The sequence below is a fragment of the Numenius arquata genome, chromosome 3 (assembly GCF_964106895.1).
Source record: "Numenius arquata chromosome 3, bNumArq3.hap1.1, whole genome shotgun sequence".
Taxonomy (NCBI): domain Eukaryota; kingdom Metazoa; phylum Chordata; class Aves; order Charadriiformes; family Scolopacidae; genus Numenius; species Numenius arquata.
The window spans coordinates 76,749,291-76,769,289 of NC_133578.1; the positions used below are offsets into that span (position 1 = coordinate 76,749,291).

At 62.3% G+C, this 19,999-nt stretch overlaps 3 protein-coding genes across 3 annotated transcripts; 2 read left to right on the forward strand and 1 right to left on the reverse strand.

Annotated features, from left to right (window-relative positions):
• Positions 1-313: 313 nt before the first annotated feature.
• RECQL4 (RecQ like helicase 4) lies at positions 314-11,473 on the forward strand. The gene is made up of 24 exons (XM_074144731.1): positions 314-397; positions 1,459-1,492; positions 2,736-2,845; positions 3,470-3,613; positions 3,884-4,581; positions 4,919-5,018; positions 5,534-5,663; positions 5,886-5,993; positions 6,330-6,479; positions 6,569-6,661; positions 6,782-6,918; positions 7,066-7,149; positions 7,315-7,503; positions 7,612-7,794; positions 7,937-8,126; positions 8,839-9,113; positions 9,207-9,344; positions 9,593-9,737; positions 9,846-9,975; positions 10,148-10,320; positions 10,520-10,706; positions 10,828-10,993; positions 11,166-11,259; positions 11,352-11,473. Exons 1-24 carry the CDS (start codon positions 314-316, stop codon positions 11,471-11,473), a joined length of 3,864 nt encoding a protein of 1,287 aa, XP_074000832.1.
• Positions 11,474-12,619: 1,146 nt separating this feature from the next.
• On the forward strand, positions 12,620-16,158 carry LOC141462746 (uncharacterized). Its single transcript, XM_074144732.1, has 11 exons — positions 12,620-12,704; positions 12,832-13,117; positions 13,204-13,364; positions 13,458-13,743; positions 13,817-13,977; positions 14,323-14,596; positions 14,686-14,846; positions 14,929-15,214; positions 15,379-15,539; positions 15,633-15,918; positions 16,005-16,158. The coding sequence occupies exons 1-11, from the start codon at positions 12,620-12,622 to the stop codon at positions 16,156-16,158; spliced, it is 2,301 nt and encodes a 766-aa protein (XP_074000833.1).
• A 607-nt stretch (positions 16,159-16,765) lies between these two features.
• LOC141462747 (alanine aminotransferase 1-like) lies at positions 16,766-19,998 on the reverse strand (the record flags this gene model as incomplete). The annotated part of the gene is made up of 8 exons (XM_074144733.1): positions 16,766-16,856; positions 17,085-17,197; positions 18,106-18,261; positions 18,835-19,006; positions 19,117-19,253; positions 19,342-19,421; positions 19,531-19,774; positions 19,888-19,998. Coding segments are annotated over 8 exons (1,104 nt in total), but the record flags the coding sequence as incomplete, so codon positions are not given.
• Between the last annotated feature and the right edge of the window lies 1 nt (position 19,999).

Below are 19,999 nucleotides of genomic sequence, written 5' to 3' on the forward strand. Positions count from 1 at the left end.
CCGCCGCCCCGCTTCCGCTTCCGGGCATGCGCGTCGACGCACCGCCCCTGCACCAATCAGAGAGCGAGACCCACGGCAGGAGGCGGGCCCGGCGCCGCTCCTCACCTTCCATTGGCTTTCGCCGCTGTCTGTCGCAACTCCCTCCCTTCCCATTGGCTGAGGCGCGGAGGGAGCGGGAGGTTCGCTCTCTGTGGGTCCCGGAGGTCTGGGTCCCCCACCCCGGGTGGCTCCTGGACCCCCGGGGAGGCCTCAGATCCCCCCTCATAAGACCCCGGGGAAGCGTCCCTGGGGTCCCGGTCCCGCTCTGGGCGCCATGGAGCGGCAGCGGGAGGTGAAGGCTCTGCTGAAGCAGTGGGAAGCGGCCTTCCTGCAGGAGCGGCGGAGGAAGCCCAGCCAGGTGCCCTGTGGCGGGGGGAGATCCAGACCCCCACGGGAGAGAGGCCCTCAAGGCCTTTCCATAAGGGACCCTCCTTAAGGCCTTTCCTTAAGGGACCCCCCAAGGCCTTTCCATAAGGCCCCCCCTTAAAGCTTTTCCATAAGGCCCCCCCTTAAAGCTTTTCCATAAGGGCTCCCGCCCTTAAGGCCTTTCCATGAGGGCCCCCCCTTAAGGCCTCTCCTTAAGGGACCCTCTTTAAGGCCTTTCCATAAGGGAACACCCCCCTTAAGGCCTTTCCATAAGGGAACACCCCCCTTAAGGCCTTTCCTTAAGGGACCCCCCAAGGCCTTTCCATAAGTGCTCCCCCTCTTAAGGCCTTTCCATAAGGCCCCCCCTTAAAGCTTGTCCGTAAGGGCTCCCCCCCTTAAGGCCTTTCCATGAGGGCCCCCCCTTAAGGCCTTTCCTTAAGGGACCCTCTTTAAGGCCTTTCCATAAGGGAACACCCCCCTTAAGGCCTTTCCATAAAGGCCCCCCCCCCTTAAGGCCTTTCCATGAGGGCCCCCCCTTAAGGCCTTTCCTTAAGGGACCCTCTTTAAGGCCTTTCCATAAAGGCCCCCCCCCTTAAGGCCTTTCCATAAGGGACCCCCCAAGGCCTTTCCGTAAGGCTCCCCCTTAAAGCTTTTCCGTAAGGGCTCCCCTCTTTAAGGCCTTTCCATAAGGGACTCCCCCCTTAAGGCCTTTCCTTAAGGGACCCCCCTTAAGGCCTTTCCATAAGCGCCCCCCCCTTAAGGCCTTTCCATAAGTGCCCCCCCAAGGCCTTTCCATAAACGCCCCCTCCCCTTTAAGGCCTTTCCATAAGGTGCATCTTGTACCTAAAGAAATCACCGGAGGACAGACACCCCAGAGTCAGGACCAAGCACGATGCTGCCCCAACCGCAGTTTTCTTTAAAAAAAAAAAAAAAAAAAAAAAAAAGACCCAAACGGCAAAAAATAACAACCCTCTCTCGTTCCACAGCAGCAGAAAATAACGATAATTTGCTCCGGAGCCTGAAATAACGATCTCTAACATCTTTGCCTTGCAGGCCGACATCGAGGCGGCTCCGGAGGACACCAGGCGTGAGTGCCAGCACTGCCACCCCCACCCCCGGGGGGTGTTTTAGGGTCCTGGGGGGTGCTGGACCCCCCCAACACGGGCAGCTGGAGGGCTGGGTGCTTCCTGGGTTGGGGGGGGACCCCTCATGACGAGCTGGACCGTCGTCATCGGGATGGTTTGATGTCAGGGGGGGTGTCTTTGGTGGCCCAAACTGATGGCTCCTGGCGTGGGAGCTGCTGGGATGTGCCGGTAAGTACCAGATACTCCAAAAACCAGCCCCCACCATCTATCTCAGGGGTCGGTACTGGGACCAGTGCTGTTCAACATCTTTGTGGGAGACATGGACAGTGGGATAGAGTGCACCCTCAGCAAGTTTGCCGACAACACCAAGCTCGGTGGCGTGGTCGACACGCTGGAGGGAAGGGATGCCATCCAGAGGGACCCGGACAGGCTTGAGAGATGGGCTCGTGCAAATCGCATGAAGTTCAACCAGGCCAAGTGCAATGTCCTGCACCTGGGAGGTGGCAATCCCAGGCACAAATACAGGTTGGGCGGAGAATGGCTGGAAAGCAGCCCTGAGGAGAAGGACTTGGGGGTGTTGGTGGATGAGAAGCTCAACATGAGCCGGCAACGTGCGTTGGCAGCCCAGAAACCCAACCGCATCCTGGGCTGCATCAAGAGAAGTGTGGCCAGCAGGGCGAGGGAGGTGATTCTACCCCTCTACTCTGTTCTGGTGAGACCCCACCTGGAATACTGTGTCCAGCTTTGGAGTCCTCAACACAGGAAGGACACGGACCTGTTGGAACAGGCCCAGCGGAGGGCCACGAAGACGATCAGAGGGCTGGAGCCCCTCTGCTGGGAGGACAGGCTGAGAGAGCTGGGGTTGTTCAGCCTGGAGAAGAGAAGGCTCCGGGGAGACCTCATAGCAGCCTTCCAACATCTGAAGGGAGCCTCCAGGAGAGCCGGAGAGGGACTCTTTGTCAGGAAGTGTAGTGACAGGACAAGGGGTAATGGTTTTAAATTGGAAGAGGGGAGATTCAGATTAGATATTGGGAGGAAATTCTTTACCGTGAGGGTGGTGAGACACTGGCCCAGGTTGCCCAGAGAAGCTGTGGCTGCCCCATCCCTGGAGGGGTTCAAGGCCAGGCTGGATGGGGCTTTGAGCAACCTGGTCTGGTGGGAGGTGTCCCTGCCCAGGGCAGGGGGTGGGACTGGATGATCTTTAAGGTCCCTTCCGACTCTAACCATTCTATGATTCTATCTCAGGGCTCTACAAGGAGTATAAGATGCTCAAGCAGCAGAGAGAGGAGTTGGATCCCTCCCGGCTCAGCCTTTCCTGCCAAGAGGCAGCCCAGGAGACCCCAACCACAGAGCAGGTACTGGAGAAACCCCCCCCCACACACACCCCCCGCTTCGCCCTGGGTTTTTTTCTCCAGGGGCCTCGAATCCTCGAGACTTGCCCTTGCTGCGAGGGTTTTGGGGTGTTGGTGCTTTGTCCTTTACTGCAGACAGAGCCCTTTTCATCCTCCCCGTTTATAAAACAGGTTGGTTTTTTTTTCTACCTAAGCAGAGAAAATTGTCAAATTAGCACCACATAATGCCTGGTTTTGGATTTATTAAACGAATAAGACACACCAAAGAGAGCGTACAAGGGCAGCGTTGGGGTGGGAAGTCAAACCTCCTCGCTCGCTGGCATCCGGGCCGCTGAAAGCATGGGCTCGTTTTAACCGGTCTCTTAACGAGGCAACGATCGAGCCAACCCCTCTGCTAGGGGTGAAGTGTTAAATGCCCCAGAGCTGCGGTTTTTCACCCCAAATGTGCTGCCTGTGGCCAAAAGACGCCGCGGTGTGATAGTATCACGCTTGTTCACTGGTTCCTTTCCCTCCCCCCGCCAAGGTTTGGTGATAAAATTCAGGGGTTTGGGGGTTTAGAAGTTTGGATTTAACAGGTTTTGGGGGGATTTAATGGTTTGGATTTAATGGTTTGGGGTGTCGTTACAGGCTCCGGACTCCGGTTGTTGGGGCGCGCACCTGAACCGGCAGCCGAAAACCCCCCAGCCGAGCCACCGCGGCCACGCCGTGCCGAAATCCTCGGCGCAGTATTATGGGATGAAGCTCAAATCCAACCTGGGAGCTGCCGGGAAGGTCAGGGCTGGCTGGGAATCGGCCCCGAGTGCTGCGGGGTGGGGAGAAGCTTCTCCTGAAGCTGCCTGTCCCCCCTTTTTTCCCCCCTCTGAAAGAACCAGAGCCCACCCCGTTGTCAGCAGAGGGTGGGAGCTGGGGGTGGGGGGCACCCAAAAACGCCAGCAATGGTCCTGTTTGGTTTGGAGGGGGGGTTGCAGCATTTCGGTGGGCGATCTGACCCCTATCTGTCCTTCCTTCCCCCCCGATCTGTCCTTCCCCCCCCATCTGCAGGAGACACCCCTGACTCCCAAAAGGACCCCGACTCCCAGGAGGACCCTGGCCGTCCCCAGGCTGCAGACAAATTTGGGGACAGGTGACAAAGCCGCGTCCCCGGCGCCGGGGGAGGCTTCGCAGAACAAGGGAGACGAGCCGGGAGATCTCCTCCTTCCTCCCTCGGTGTCGGGGCTGGCTCCCCTCATCCTCACTGTGGGACTGAAGCCCCCCCCGACGCCAAATAAATTCCAGCAGCTGAAGCAGACGGTGGCGCAGAGACTGGGCTCGCTGGATCCCGCCTGGCTGCGGAGATGCCAGGGGACACCCGGGGATGAAGGGACGATGCAGGACCCCGCTCAGGAACAGAGGGAGGTCGGATGGACCCCCCCGGAGGAGGAAGGGGACAGCGGGGGACCCTCGGTGGAAGATTCCGGGAGGAAAAGGCCACGTGGTGGACACAGCGATGGGGGAGATGGTGTGGTGGCTCCCCCAAAGCTCAGGCGGTGCCACCGAGGCTCAGCCGAGGGAACGTTAGGCACTGCCAGCTGGCTGAAACAGAGCGAGGAGGAAGAGGAGAAGGAGGAGAAGGAAGAAGAGCGCCTGGCAGCCCCAAAGGAGAGCGGAAAAGCCTCGGAGCCCTCAGAAAACCTCCTGGGGGAGTTTGAGGAGGAGGAGGAGGAGAAGCCCAGACCCACCCGCAGAGCTGTCACTGCCAGGTAGCTCCTTCCCACTTCCCCATTTTCCTATCAATTTTTATCAATAGCCAGCTGCTCTTTCCCCAATTCCTCCTTCTTTGCGTTAAGTCAGGAATTTTGGGGGGGAAAGGAATAGGTTTTTTGGGGGGGGTTTAGCCTGAGTTTCTTATTTAATTATGCCCTGAGTGCCTTTCGCCTCCCCCCGAGCGTCTGCATCGCCTCGAGTTCCTTTGAAGGGATGAAAGACTTAAAGATTTTCCTTAAAGCCGTTGGGGGGTGACCCCATCACCCCCCCAAAACGCAGGCCGGGGCTGAGGGGGTGGGGGGGCGGTTCCCAACCATCCTCTCTCCCCCACAGAGCGGCTCCGAAGAGGAGCGGCAACTTCATCAGGCTTAACCTGAAGAGGAAATCTCACGTCCGAGGTCAGGCCCTGCGGGGAAATCGCCTTCGCAAGCAGGTAACGTCCTGCCCGGCGGCACCGAAAAGCCTCCTGCCCTCACCACAAAACCCATTTCCAGCCAAATTTAAATTAATCCAATCCAGGATGAATTTCGCACCCTTCCAGCTTTCGTTCATCTTCGTCTTGTTCGTCAAATTTCCATAATCGATTGTATTATTTGATTTATCTTTCTTTTTGAGTCGTCCCCGGCTCTGTCACCGCGCAGGCAGGGGGCACAGCTCAGCTCCCCGTCCTCCCCGCTGCCGCCTGGCTTCTCGGGCCTTTTCACCTTCAGCTCTGTCACACAAAATATCTCCCCATTAATTAACCTGAAATCCTTCGGGATCGTCCCTGGGGGAGGCGGGAATCGGCTGGAAGAAAATCGCCTTTCCTTTCAAAGCTTGGTGTGTTTATGCGGCGCTTTGGCAAAGTGAAACGAAGTCAAACGTAATAAAATAGACTTTTCTTAAAAAAAAAAAAAAAAAAAAAAAGAAAAAGCCTGGGAATAACGGGAGACGGTCCCGGCTTCGCAGGTGTGGAAGCAGAAGTGGCAGAAGAAAGCGGAATCCTTCGGAGGAGGCGGCAGATCCCTCGACCGAAGCTCGGACGTTTGCTTTCGGTGCGGCGGGACGGGACACTGGGCATCCACGTGCCGGGGCCGAGGTAAAGCTCCCAGTGCCGGATTTTTGGGGTTGTTTTGGCAAAAACCGGTGGGCTGGAAGGGAAGGGGGAGCATCCTTGGGGCTTCTCCACCTCCCTGCGGCTTCTCTCCGCTGTTGGTTTAAGGTTTTTCAGGGATAATAACTCGTGGGAAGAGGGTGAAAAGGCGAAGTGGTTTATTCAGCGCGGATTTAGGTAGAGAAGGGACTTTCTTCTCACCCGCAGAGCCGGCTGCTGGCCCGCTGCTGGAGGAGGGTGGCCACGCCGATGAAGAGGAGGAGGAGGAGGAGGCTCCCCTTCCCACGCTGGAAGAAGTGGCTCGCAGGACCAACAGCGTTTGCCCGGAGCTCGCCGGTGAGGCCCCCCCCCATGCGTGGCTTGCCACCGGGCTACCAGCTCCCCTCGCTCTCCACTGACACGCTGTGGCTGGTTCTGGGATGATCTCCCGGAGATGTGGAATCCTCTCCCTTTTTCCCCGCCCCCCCCCCCACCGTGGGAAGTTTGTTTGTGCTCCTGGGAGGGTTTTCCTGGGATGGAAAGACGCTTTCAGCAGCCGGGGATGTGTCTCCTCTGGGAATTCCGGCCTAAAATCCAGGCGGGCTCACTGTGCGAGCTTCCTGGCGGGCGGAAAAGCTTCCTGAGGGTCCCAACTGCCTCTTTTATCCCCAGCAGAGAGCGGAGGAAGCCACCGGGAAGGATCCCAGAAGATTTTGGAAGTGACGAATTCCCTGGATGTGCGGAGGCCGGCGTACGAGCTGCCCGTCCCCCCTGCACCCATGGAGCCCCTCTACGCCCCGGGGCCGGAGGGGAAGGTGCGAGGTATGGCTCCCCACGGCGCTCTGAGAAGGGGTCAGGGGGGGTTTGTCCCCTCTGTCCCCCCCTCAACTTGAGTGTCCTCCCCCCTGCAGACACCCCGCAGGAGGTTTTTAAGGCTCTGCAGGCTTTGGGCTACAGCTCCTTCCGCCCGGGCCAGGAGGTGGCTGTCATGAGGATCCTCTCAGGTGGATTTGTTTTCCCCACAACCTCCCTTCCTCCACGGGGTTTGGGCTCCCCGTGACCCCCTCCCTCTCGAGGTGAGCCGGTTGTCCCCAAACGAAGTCCCCAACCCCTCCTTCCCCAAGGCCTCTCCACCCTGGTGGTGTTATCGACGGGGATGGGGAAGTCCCTCTGCTACCAGCTCCCCGCTTATCTCTACCACAAGCGCTCCAAGTGCATCACCTTGGTCGTCTCCCCGCTGGTGTCCCTGATGGATGACCAGGTACCGCTCGCTCCAGTGTCCCCATTGTCCCACCCCAACCCCTTGCTCGGACTCTGCTGCGGTTAAATGGGGAGGTGGGTGTCCAAAAGGGGTTTCCCCCCCATGTCACCAGAGGCCAGCGGATGGGGTGACGGGCTTCCTTTCCAGGTCTCGGGGCTACCACCATGCCTGAAGGCCGTCTGCATCCACTCCAACATGACCAAAAGCCAACGGGAAGCGGTGATGGAGAAGGTGAGGAACCAGGGAGGGGTTCCAAACTCTCCAGTGAAAATCGAGGGTGTCCCGGTGTAGCCGTGTGATCCCAGTAAGGGTAGCGCCAGCTCCCAGTCAACCCATTCCCCTGGGAGAGCGGATAAAGCGCCCCTTTTTGCCTCTTTTCTCCCCGCTGCGGCGCAGGTTCGGCAGGGCGAGGTGCAGGTGCTTCTCTTGTCCCCCGAGGCCTTGGTTGGCGGAAGCGGATCGGGATTCGGCTACTTGCCTTCCGCCGATCGCTTGCCGGCCGTGGCCTTCGCCTGCATCGACGAAGCTCACTGCGTCTCCGAGTGGTCCCACAATTTCCGCCCCTGTTACCTGCGGCTCTGCAAGGTGCGAGGAGATTTTTGGTGGTGGGGGGGAAAAAACCCCATCCCGAGGGAACCCAGCGAGGAGGGAGGTCAGCGCTCCCTCTTTTTTTTCCCCCCTTCCTCTCGGCAGGTTCTCCGGGATCGTCTGGGCGTGCGGTGCTTCCTGGGGCTGACGGCGACGGCCACCCTGGCCACGGCGCGGGATGTGGCCCATCACCTGGGCATCCCGGCGGAGGAAGGGATAGCCGTGCGCTCCACCGCCGTACCCCCAAACCTCCGCCTCTCCGTCTCCATGGACAGGGACAGGGATCAGGTAAGGACAAGGATGAGCCACAAATAAATCAGATTTGTCGATGGGACGTTGGATTCGGGGTGGATCTTGGAGGGAAGACACACACACACACCCCCCCAGACCTTTTTTGGGGGGGACTTTCACCCCCTTTCTCTGCCCGCAGGCCCTCGTCTCCCTCCTGCAAGGGGAACGTTTCGGCTGCTTGGATTCTATCATCATCTACTGCACGCGGAGGGAGGAGACGACTCGGATCGCAGCCCTCATCCGGACCTGCCTCCAAGGAATTCTGCTCAAGGAACCTTCCGGAACCGAGGAGCCCAGGCAGGACGCTGCCCAAAGGAAGAAAACGAAGGGTAAGAGGCACGACTTCCCTCTTGTGGGAAAAAAAACCACGAGCCTGAAAATGTCCCAAATCCACACCGGAAATGGAGAATCCCTAAGGAATGAGCCGTGCTTTGTGGGATTCTCCACAGACGTGTCTCCGTCAGCCACAGATTTATCTCCTCCCGCCTGCATAGGAGGCTTTAAAACCAGGCTTTGATTTTTCTAGGGACGCCCAATAATGATGGATGCTTATTAATTTATCGTTAACAAGGCTTGGTGTTGGGTTTGGTGCACACGGAGCCTTGGTTTTCCATCTCTCCGGGGTTTTTTTTCTTCCCAAACCTGATGATTTGGAGACTCCAAACCCACCACGTGGATCCGTGGCCAAGCTCTGCCCTCGCTGGAAGCGTTTGGCCCCAGGGATCCTCTCCCCCCTCCCGCTTTGTTTGCCAAAACTGGGCCGGTTCCTGCCATCCCGCTCCCAAACCAGCCGGGGCTTAACGACTTTTGGCAGCTAACGAGGAGCGCACACCCCTTCTCTGGGGAGAAACAGCCCCTCTCCTGCCCTCAGCAGGCCCTACCCAGGGCTAATTTCTCCCCAAGCGGGGTTTGCCGCTCATTTCCATCCCTGATTTAATTAGCAGCCAGGCTTTCGATAATGAAAATCGCTAATTAAGCGCCGTTAAGCCTCTCTCCCTCCTATTTTTTGGTGGGTTGTTTTTTGTTTTTTTTTTTCCCCAGCAAAGAGCGGCCGCCGGCCGCTGAAGTGGATCGCCGACGCTTACCACGCCGGCCTCTCCGCCGCCGAACGCCGCCGGGTCCAGAAGGCTTTCATGAGTGGCCAACTCCGCCTGGTGGTGGCCACCGTGGCTTTCGGCATGGGGTTGGATAAACCCGACGTCCGCGGCGTCGTGCATTACAACATGCCCAAAAATTTCGAGAGTTACGTGCAAGAAATCGGCCGGGCGGGGCGAGACGGTGAACCGGCTCATTGCCATCTCTTCTTAGACCCGGAGGTAACCCTTTCCCCTAAATTTTGGCCGGGGGGGGGGGGGTGTTTCCTCTAAATTTTGGGGGGTTTTCCCCACCGTTCACCTCTTCTTCCCCAGGGCGGGGATCTCCACGAGCTGCGGCGTCACATTTACGGCGACGCGGTGGATTTTTTCACCATCAAGAAGCTGGTGCAGAAGGTTTTTTCTCCTTGCAAGTGCCTGAAGCTGCACCGGAAAAGCCAGGACATCGTCAGGGTGAGGAAGGGACCGAGGGCCTCGCTCCGGGTGGTTTTCTCAGCTTCTTAACTCGTTAATTAACGAGCTAATGTGGTACAAAAGGCTTTGATTGTTGGGTGGCCGCCTCGGGGAGGTTAAATGGGTTGAGGGAAGTCTGGGGAGCAGCGGAGCTGGGGGCGAGGTGAACCGTGGTGTAGGATCTGGCCAGGAACGGGGTTGGGATGTCCCCAAAAGGGACCTCTAAGCGGTGACACGTCCTTCACCAGGGCTGTGAGGTGGAGGACGCCGAGATGGCCGAGCTCTTGGAGAAGGAGGAGAAGGATGGCAGGGAGGCAGAGCGGGTGTGCTACATGCACGAGCGAGCCATCCCCGTCCAACAAACCGTGGAGTCCCTGGACATACGGGAGGAAGGTGAGGAGGGGCAGGGGGAAAAGCAGCCCCCAGTGAGGCCGAAGAAGGTGGCGAAGGGGATGGGGATCGTCTCCGCTCCGGGATCCTCCCGTCTCTCCTCTCCCGCAGGGATCGAGACCCTCCTGTGCTACCTGGAGCTGCACCCGCGACGTTGGCTGGAGCTCCTGCCTCACACCTATTCCTCCTGCCGCCTGATGTGCTACGGGGGACCCCGGCAGCTCCGGGCTGTGGCACAGAGGTTAGAAACCATGCCGTGGGGACACCGGTGTCACCACCACAGCGTCCCCTGTGCCCGGGGACACCCCCCTGCGGCGTGATCTCTGCTGGGTGGGAACCCCACGGTGGCTGGAGGGTCAAAATCAGGCTCCAAGCCACGGTGGCAATGGGTTTCTGGTGTCTCCTGCCCTCAGTTGTCCCCCTGTCACCGTTTTCCTGGCCCGGGAGCGTCTGGCAGGGAGGGATCACGGTGACACCAGCTCCTTGGAGTTCGATGTGGTCTCGTTGAGCGATTCCATGGGGTGGGAAGTGCCGCTGGTGAAACGTGCCCTGCGCCAGCTCCAGTGGGATCCGAAGCTGCGTCAAGGTACCGGGTTCCTCGGGGTGGAGAAATCCCTCCTGTGCCACCAGCAGCTGGCCAGGTCTCGGTGGGCCCCGTGTCTTGGTGGACACCGGATCTTGGTGGGCCCCACGGCTTGGTAGTCACCGGATCTTGGTGGACGCCAGATCTTGGTGGACGCCAGATCTTGGTGGACACCAGCTCAACCAGCTCTTGGTGCCTTCAGGTGGCCACGGGGAAGGGAAGAGCGGGGTCCTGGTGGAGTTTGGAGACTTGTCCTTCCACCTCCGGGCCTATGGTGATCTCAGTGACCAGGAGCTGGACACCATCTGTGACTTCCTCCACCAAAGGGTGGTGGCCCGGGAGAAGACAGCTCTTGGCCAACTCCGCGCTTGCTTCCGGGCCTTCCAGAGGTGAGAAAACCACCCAAGCCCTGTGTGGTGGCCCCCTAGGGTTGCCCACCCTCCCATCCCTCCCAGTTTGGGGCCCAGCTTTGGTACTGGGAAGGGAGGAGATTGACACTGGGGGGCGCAGCGTGGCCTTCCAGACCTGCGGCCCTCACCCTGCGGACGAGGAAGAGGAGAGGAGCTCCCGCCTGAAGGCACTGCTCAAGGACTACTTTGAGAAGGAGTCTCCTGAGCATGGCTGCGAGGAGGAGGAGGAAGAGGAGGAGGAGGAGGAAGATCTCAGCGCTTCTAAAGTGAGCAAACCCACTTTTATGGGGAGCTGCTTCGGGCTCTGACCATCAGCCGGTGTTTCTGGTCCACGGCAGCTCCAGTTTGGACCAGGGATGGGTTTGGGGATGAGGAAGAGGAAGAGGAAGGGATGCGACCTTCCCCCGCCACGTCTTTTCCCTTTGGCAGGAGTGGGAGAGCCAGATCCGCGCCGACGTCCGCCATTTCCTCGCCATCCGCCAAGACGAGAAGTTCTCCGGCAGAGCCGTCGCCAGGATCTTTCACGGCATCGGTGAGAGAAGGTGGCTTAGTCCACCCCTGCTCTGTCACCTTCCTGTCACACCTTCCTGTCCCCTCCTAATGGGTGGCATCTGCTCCCCGCAGGCAGCCCCTGTTTCCCTGCCCAGGTTTACGGCCGCGACCGCCGGTTCTGGAGGAAATATCTCCACTTCGACTTCCACCGCCTCGCCCGCTTGGCCACCCAGGAGATCCTGGCCAGCAGGTGAGGGACACTCAAAGGGACGATGGTGCCACACGGGACGTCACCGTGGCCCGCCCCCCGGGGGTCATTTCACCCCCCTGCCACCTTCCTGTGCTGCTTTTCCCGGTTTTTATCTGGATTTTATTACGGAATTAATAAAGGGAAACGACCTTTTTTTATTCTACCTGCGCCTGGGGAGTGAATGGGGCGGGGGGGGGTGTCCATCACCGTGGGCTGTCACCGGGAGGGTGACAGGGGACGTCACCGTGCCCGGCGAGCTGTGACCACCCCGGGACGGCCGGGCGCCGCCGCGGCTCGCGCCGCCCCAGCGAGCACAGGGTGACATCGAGGAGCCGGAGCAACCGGTCCCAGTCCCCTTTTCCACCTAAAACTGGGTGCTCTGCCCCCAGCACCCACCTCTCGGGGAGACGCAGGTGAAGGTAAAGCCTTCCTCCTCCCTCCCCCCCCCCAAAAAAAAAAAGACCCCCCAGTTTGGTTTTCGCCATCGGCAGCTCTTGGACAATTGAAATCGTCCCAGCGGGGCTGGGGTAGAAACTGGTTTCCAACTGGGAGAGAACTTCACGCCCCAGTTTCCTCCTGGCGCTGGGCTCCAGGTGTGGTTTGCGGTTGGGGAAGGTCGCGCCGCGGCAGCACCACCACCCTGGTGCCAAAACTCCTTTTAAACATTAACTGGTGGCACTGGGTGCCCGTCCCCGAGGGACGCCGGCGCCACGCAGCCTCCTTCATCCCTCCTCCTCTCCCTCCTCCTCCATCCCCGGAGGAAGCCCCGGCTCGCGGCGCAGCCGGTACAAGCTGAGGGCTGGCCGTGGCGCCGAAGGTTTCCTGCTCATCCTCTTCCCTTTAGGTTTTCCCGGTGGTGTGCCGGCGCGGGGAGGCGGTGAGGGACCGCTGGTGGCCGGAGGGGACAGTGGGGACGTGCCAGCGCATCTCCTGGTAAGCGCTGATGGTGAGACTGGGGGAAGCTGGTGGGCCTGGGATACTCCCTGGAGAGGGGGTTGGGACGCTCTCCCCATGGTTGGACCCTTCTCCCCATGGTTGGACCCTTCTCCCCATGGTTGGACCCTTCTCCCCATGGTTGGACCCCTCTCCCCATGGATGGACCCTTCTCCCCAGGGATCAGGGTCGTCCCCACCTGCCGTGTCCCCACGTCATGGCCCTGCCCTGGGCTCTGCTGCTTCTCGGTGAGGTCCTGGTGCAGGATGTGGCCACCCAGAGCTGCCTCATCCCACCGACTGGTGAGTCCCAACCTTTCCTCACCGGTGGGAGCATCCACGAGGCCGTTCCCGGTGGGATGAAACCCCGGCGGGAGGCCACGGTGATGGGTTGACCCCCCACCACCACCACCTTCCATACCTTTGGCAGTTTATAACGCGGCGCTGGGGCGCCCGGCCAGCCAGTCCTCCCTCTTCCCCAACATCAGCATCGCCGCCAACGCGGTGGACGGCAACCGGGACGGAGTTTGGCACCACGGTTCCTGTTCCCGCACCCTGAAGGAGCGGGAACCCTGGTGGAGCGTGGACCTGGGTGGTCGTCGCGCCGTGGCCGCCGTGGTGGTGAAGAACCGGCAGGATTGTTGCTGGGAACGGCTGCGGGGAGCCCAGGTCCACGTCGGGGACGCGCCGGCCGAACGCGGGAGGGACAACCCCATGTGAGCTGAAAATCTCAGGGGGGGGTTTTGAGGGGGTTGTCACCGTCCCACCGTGTCCTGAACCCCCTTTTCTTCCTCCCCGGCAGCTGCGGCGTCATCACGGACGCCGGTCCCGGGTCCCTCAGCACCGTTTGCTGCGCCGGGCTGTGGGGTCGCTACGTCTCCATCCTCATCCCCGGTCGGGAGGACTCCTTGGTGCTGTGCGAGGTGGAGGTGGTGCTTCAGGGCTGCGTCCCGCTGCCCGGAGGTGAGGGGGTCACCGTCGGCGGGGGGTGGGGGGCCAGCCATGTGGCAACCGGAGCCGGCAGCTCCGTGCCACGCTCTCTGCGGCAATTTTCAGCCCCCAACGTGGCCCGGGGACGCCCCGTCGTCCAGTCGTCCACCCGGAACGCCCTGAGCCTGGCCGCCAACGCCGTGGACGGCAACGACGACGCCGACTGGGAGCGCGGCTCCTGCGCCCACACCGAGAAGGAGCCGGAGCCCTGGTGGCGCGTGGACCTGGGCCGCCGGCACGTGGTCTACGCCGTCGCCGTCACCAACCGCCGCGACTGCTGCTGGGAGAACCTCCTCGGCGCCCAGGTCCACGTCGGGGACTCTTTGGCCGACCACGGCAAGCGTAACCCCGTGTGAGTGGGGTCCCCGGCGACGTCCCCACTCCCTCAGGGGACTTTCGTAGACGTGACGGTTCCCTCCCGGCAGCTGCGGGGCCATCTTGGACACCGGCCCCGGTGCCACCACCACCGTCTGCTGCAACGGGCTGCCCGGTCGCTACGTCTCCATCATCGTCCCCGGCCGGGAGGATTTCCTCGTCCTCTGCGAAGTGGAGGTGACAGCGCAGAGCTGTGTCCCCCCACCTGGCGGTAAGGACCAAAAGAAACCCCCCCGGGCAAGGAGCTGGCATGTGCCAGGTGGCCACTGGCAAGTGGTGACCTCCCCACGCCCCATAGGGGTGATTTGGTCCCTGCAGCACCGGGGGAAACAGGGGACATGGGGGACAGGGGTGTCACACGTGTCCCTAAGCTGGTGGCATGTTGGTGTGCCAGGATGTGGCATGGGAGTGCTGGAGGGATGGGGAGAGGACAGTCCCTAGTGCCATCTCCGTGTCTGTGGGGTGATGCCCGTACCTGGGTCACCACCCAGATCCGGTGTCACCATCGCCGGGTCACCACCCAGAGCCGGTGTCACCATCCCCTGGTGTCCCCCAGCCCAAAACCTGGCCCTGCGGCGCCCGGTGGCACAGTCCTCCACCGCTGGCCAGGCCGGTAGCGCCATCAGTGCCGTGGACGGCAACTGGCACCACGGCTCCTGCTCCCAAACCAAGAGGGAACGGGAGCCGTGGTGGATGGTGGACCTGGGCCGGCGCCACGCGGTGGCGGCCGTGGTGGTGAGGAACCGCTTGGACTGTTGCTGGCACCGCTTGAAGGGCGCCCGCGTCCACCTCGGGGACTCCCTCGCCGGCCACGGCACCAACAACCCCGTGTGAGTGCCACCGCCCCGGCCACCGTGGTCCACGGCTGCTTTGGTGCTCGCTTATCTTCATCCTCATCCTCCTCCTCCTTCCCCGGCAGTTGTGGCACCATCACGGACACCGGTCCCGGTTCCACCAGCACCGTCTGCTGCCGTGGGCTGCGTGGCCGCTACGTCACCGTCACCGTCCCCGGCCGGGAGGAGCAGCTGAGCCTGTGCGAGGTGGAGGTGGTGGAGCAGGGCTGTGCCGCGCTGCCCGGCGGTGAGTGGGTTGAGGGGAGGAGGGGACACACCAGAAGGTGGTTTTGGGGACACATCACCCCCCAACACGCTTGTCCCTGCAGCCCAGAACGTGGCCTTGGGCCGCCCGGCCACCCAGTCCTCCGTGCTGGATGCCACCAGCGGTGCCGCCAACGCCGTGGATGGCAACCGGGACGGCAACTGGGAGCATGGTTCCTGCGTCCACACCCTGGAGGAACCGGAGCCGTGGTGGCGCGTGGATCTCGGCCGCCGGCACGTGGTCTACGCCGTGGTGGTGAAGAACCGCCGCGACTGCTGCTGGGAGAGGCTGAAGGGCGCCCAGGTCCATGTCGGGGACTCCTTGGTTGACCGTGGTCGCCGCAACCCCATGTGAGCCCAACAGCCGGCACCACCACCATGGGTGGAGACCTCCTCATCCTCCTCCTCGTTCTCCTCTTCATCTTCCTCATCCTCCTCTTCATCTTCCTCATCCTCCTCTTCATCTTCCTCATCTTCCTCTTCATCCTCCTCATCTTCCTCCTTCCTCCCGGCAGCTGCGGCATCATCACGGACGCGGGCCCCGGTTCCCTCAGCACCATCTGCTGCCACGGCCTTCGCGGTCGCTACGTCTCCATCCTCATCCCCCACCGGGAGGACGCCTTGGTGCTGTGCGAGGTGGAGGTGATCCGACAAGGCTGCGCCCCGTTACCCGGAGGTGAGCCACCATGAAAAACTCCCCCCCGCCCCCCATCATCTCCTCGGCCACCCTGTCCCCCCCCACCAAGTTGTCACCTCGTGGTGTCCACAGCCCCCAACGTGGCGCGGGAGCAACGGGCCACTCAATCCTCCACCTCCAACGGTTCCGGGGTGGCCTCCAAAGCGGTGGACGGCAACCGGGACGGCGTTTGGCACCACGGTTCCTGCAGCCACACGCGACGGGAGCGGGAACCCTGGTGGAGCGTGGACCTGGGTGGTCGTCGCGCCGTGGCCGCCGTGGTGGTGAAGAACCGGCAGGATTGTTGCTGGGAACGGCTGCGGGGAGCCCAGGTCCACGTCGGGGACGCGCCGGCCGAACGCGGGAGGGACAACCCCATGTGAGCTGAAAATCTCAGGGGGGGGTTTTGAGGGGGTTGTCACCGTCCCACCGTGTCCTGAACCCCCCTTTCTTCTTCCCCGGCAGCTGCGGCGTCATCACGGACGCCGGTCCCGGGTCCCTCAGCACCATCTGCTGCCACGGGCTTCAGGGACGCTATGTCACCGTCACCATCCCCGGGCGGGAGGAGCAGCTGGCTCTCTGCGAGGTGGAGGTCTATGGTGTTGTCCCCGAGCTCTGAGGGGACAGCGTTGGGCCCCTGTGCCACCCCTCCTTGTCCCTGTCCCCTCCCTGCCAGCCACGGCCCATGGGATGGTGGCCCTTCTCCACGTCCACCTTCAGCTCCAGGGGTGGAAGGTGGCACAGGGGACCGTTCCCACCCCGTGGTTGAGCCAACGAGGACATGGGTGTCCCCATGGATGTCCTCACAGGTGTCCTCACATGGGTGTCCCCAATGCCTGGGGTCTCCAGAAGGGACAAGACCCCTCCAACCCCATGGCACATCTTATGGGGCCACCTCAAGTTGGGGTGGGCTCATTGCTCTCAGGACCAGGCAGAAGTGTCCCCACTGGGACAAGGGGAGGGGAGGAATGTCCCAAAGCCACCCTGTGTCACCAGGGCTCAGCCATGGGGTGTCAGCCAGGATCTGGCCACACCGTGGGGTCTTCTCCAGGTTGGATGGGGGTCCCTGGGTCTCTCCGGTGTCGCGGTCGCGCCAATAAACATTGTCATGGTCCCCATCTGCCATTTGTGACATTCCTTGGGCTCCCCCCAGCCGTGTCCCCCCCTCCCTGACCCCGCAGCCTTCCGGGGACACCGCGGTGGTGGGTTCCAGCAGGGAGGTGGCCTCAGGAGAACTGGCGCAGGAAGGTGGCATGGAATTGGGTGAGGGCCAGCAGGATCTGCTCCAGCGTCGCGGCCGGTGGCAGCAGGGACAGCCTGGGGGGAGAGGGGACAACTGGGGCGGGGGGACACATGGAGATGGGGATGAGCCACCACCCATGAAGATTGGAGATGGAGATGGGGTGACTTCTGTACAGGTATGGGGACAAGGACGGGATGGGGCAGGGGGGACTCAGGACAACACAATGGAATGTCTCCAATCGCCCTTCCCCCCCTCCCCAGACCCCCAACTCTGACCCCCAACCTCCCCCCAACCCCAGTTACACGAGGTGGTGGGTGCCCTCCATCTGCCCGAACTTGCTCCCCGGGGCCACCACCATCCCTGTCGTCTCCCGCAGCTTCTGGCAGAAGAAGACATCAGGCTCCAGGCCCAGCTCCTGGGGACAAGGGGTGGGACGGTCACCCTGTGCCATGGGGGGACCCTGTCCCCAGGGTGTCCCGTGTCCCCAGGATGCCCCAGTGCACAGGGTTCCCCACACTCCCCTAGTGTCCCATGTCCCTGGAATGGCTCATGTCCCCAAGATACCCAATGTCCCCAAGATGCCTCATGCTCTGGCTTCTCCCAAATCCCCAGGATGCCCCATGTCCCCAGAATGCCCTGTACTACCACAGTGTCCCATCTCCCATGGTGTCCCATGTCCCCAAGATGTCCCATGTCCCCGGGATGCCCTGTACTCCCGTGACGGGCATCTGGTCTCCCATGGTGTCCCCTGTCCCATGGGTCTAGGACAACCCACACCACAGGGTTCCCCACACTCCCACGCTGTCTCTTGTCCCCAGGATGGCTCCTGTCCCCAGGATGCCCCATGCTATGCCTTGTCCCAAGTCCCCAAGATGTCCCATGTCCCCAAGATGCCATGGTGTCCCATCTCCCATGGTGTCCCGTGTCCCCAGGACGCCCTGTACTCCCTTGGTGTCCCTTCTGCCATGGTGTCCCATCACCCATGGTGTCCCATGTCCCCACAATGCCCCACACCACGGGGTTCCCCACACTCCCACGATGTCCCATGTCCTTGGAATGGCTCATGTCCCCAACATGCCCCATGCTATGGTTTGTCCCAAGTCCCCAAGATGTCCCACGTCCCCAGAATGCCCTGTGCTGCCATGGTGGCCCATCACCCATGGTGTCCCATGTCCCCACAACACCCCACGCCACAGGGTTCCCCACACTCCCACTCTGCCCCACGTCCCCAGGATGGCTCCTGTCCCCATCCTGCCCCACTCCCCGGGGCCCCGCACCTCCGGGGTCCCCCCCTGCCCACCTCCCCGTCCCCCGGGTGCTCACCCGGGCCTGGCGCTGGGCGCGGGGCGGGAGCTGGATGCGGGGGAAGGCGCGGGCGCCCGCCTGGAGGGGGTGGCAGTGGATGCCGGGGGCTCGGCCCAGCACCTCCTGCAGCAGCCGGGCGTTGTGGGCCAGGTCCTGGAGCAGCCCCTGCCTCTGCTGGGGTGGGAGGGGGCTGAGCCGGGGGGTGGGATGGGATGGGGATGGGGATGGGATGGGCAGGGGATGAGGGATAGGATGAGGGATGGGGATGGGATTGGGATGGGGATGGGATGGGATGGGGATGGGCAGGGGATGAGGGATGGGATGGGGAGGGGATGAGAGATAGGATGAGGGATGGGGATGGGGAGGGGATGGGATGAGGGATGGGGATGGGGAGGGGATGGGATGAGGGATGGGGATGGGATGGGGATGGGGATGGGGAGGGGATGGGATGAGGGATGGGGACGGGATTGGGATGGGCAGGGGATGAGGGATGGGATGGGGAGGGGATGAGGGATAGGATGAGGGATGGGATGGGGAGGGGATGGGCAGGGGATGAGGGATAGGATGAGGGATGGGGACGGGATGAGGGATGGGGATGGGATGGGATGGGGATGGGGATAGGGATGGGATGAGGAATGGGATGAGGGATGGGGAGGGGATGGGATGAGGGATGGGATGAGAGATGGGGATGGGATGAGGGATGGGGATGGAGATAGGATGGGATGGGGTACATGCTCCATCTCCTACCTCCTCCAGGGCCTGCTGGATGGGATCCCCCTCTTCCGGGAGATCCATGAGGAGATCGAGAAGGATCCGCCCCAGGACGCAGGGCCGGGGGATGGACTGGGCCAGCTGGAAGGGCAGCACGACGCCCTCCTCCACATTCACCAGCTCCAGGAACCCCACACGGAAACCGCTCCTGGTGGCACAGAGAGCTGCTCCTCATTCCCCCCCACAAGCCCACCCACCCTCTGCCCCACAGAACAGCCCCCTCCGCGCCCCCCACCCCCCCCCCACCCCGGCACTCACTCCCCAGCGACGCTCTTGGAGAGGGAGTAGAAGGAGATGAGCTGGACGGTGGAGGAGAACGGGGCACCCATCTCCCACAGCACCCGCTTGAAGGAGAGGAAGGGGCGGTCGGGGAGGAAGGCTCGTTCCTGCTGCCCCTGTGACAGCCAGAGCTCAGTGGGACCGGGGTTTTGGGGCGGAGGGGGGGGGGCACAGCCACCCCCCCCAGCCCCAAACAGCACCCACCTCATCTGCCAACAGCAGGAGGTTCTCCTCGGCCACCAGCCGGACGATGTCCTCCATGCTCTGCCGGCTCAGCACGTGTCCTGCCGGGGGTGGGGGGGGAGCCCAGTGGTTGAAGCCGGGGGGGGGAACGACAGTTGGGGAAACTGAGGCAGGGGGACTGCTTTAGCTCCCCCCCCCCCCTCAACTCACCGGTGGGGTCCCCGGGGTTGACGACACAGAGCACCTTGGGGTGACACCTCTCCCGCGCCTGCCCCAGCACCCGCCGCACCGTCTCTCCGGCCACATCCCAGCCCCGCTCCTCGGCCAGCGGGTACGGCACGGCCACGGCCCCCGCCAGCCCCGTGGCCCCCCCGAGGAGCGGGGGGCCCGGCACCGGCACCAGCACCCCCGTGGGCACCGCCGCCGTCTCGTCCACCACCAGCGACAGCACGAACTGGGGTGGGGATGGGGATGAGGTGGGATTTGGGGGGGGGGGGGGTCCCCATGATGAACACCCCCCCCCCACCACCACCCAATATGGGGATGGGGGCGGGGGGTGGGACTCACCGGGAGGATGCTGGAGGTGCCGCTGCAGAGGACGACGTTGCGGGGGTGGCAGGGGACCCCCCCGTCGCGGCGCTCGAGGAAACGGGCCACCCTGGTGGGGACCCCCAGCCCC

Bases quoted from the DNA above. Each gene is read 5' to 3' on its own strand.
- RECQL4 (XM_074144731.1), top strand. From the start codon at position 314: ATGGAGCGGCAGCGGGAGGTGAAGGCTCTGCTGAAGCAGTGGGAAGCG. The intron at 10,994-11,165 runs GTGAGCAAACCC...CAGGAGTGGGAG, and splicing joins AAGATCTCAGCGCTTCTAAA to AGCCAGATCCGCGCCGACGT. The intron at 11,260-11,351 runs GTGAGAGAAGGT...TGCTCCCCGCAG, and splicing joins CAGGATCTTTCACGGCATCG to GCAGCCCCTGTTTCCCTGCC.
- LOC141462746 (XM_074144732.1), top strand. From the start codon at position 12,620: ATGGCCCTGCCCTGGGCTCTGCTGCTTCTCGGTGAGGTCCTGGTGCAG. The intron at 13,118-13,203 runs GTGAGCTGAAAA...CCTCCCCGGCAG, and splicing joins CGCGGGAGGGACAACCCCAT to CTGCGGCGTCATCACGGACG. The intron at 15,215-15,378 runs GTGAGCCCAACA...TCCTCCCGGCAG, and splicing joins CGTGGTCGCCGCAACCCCAT to CTGCGGCATCATCACGGACG.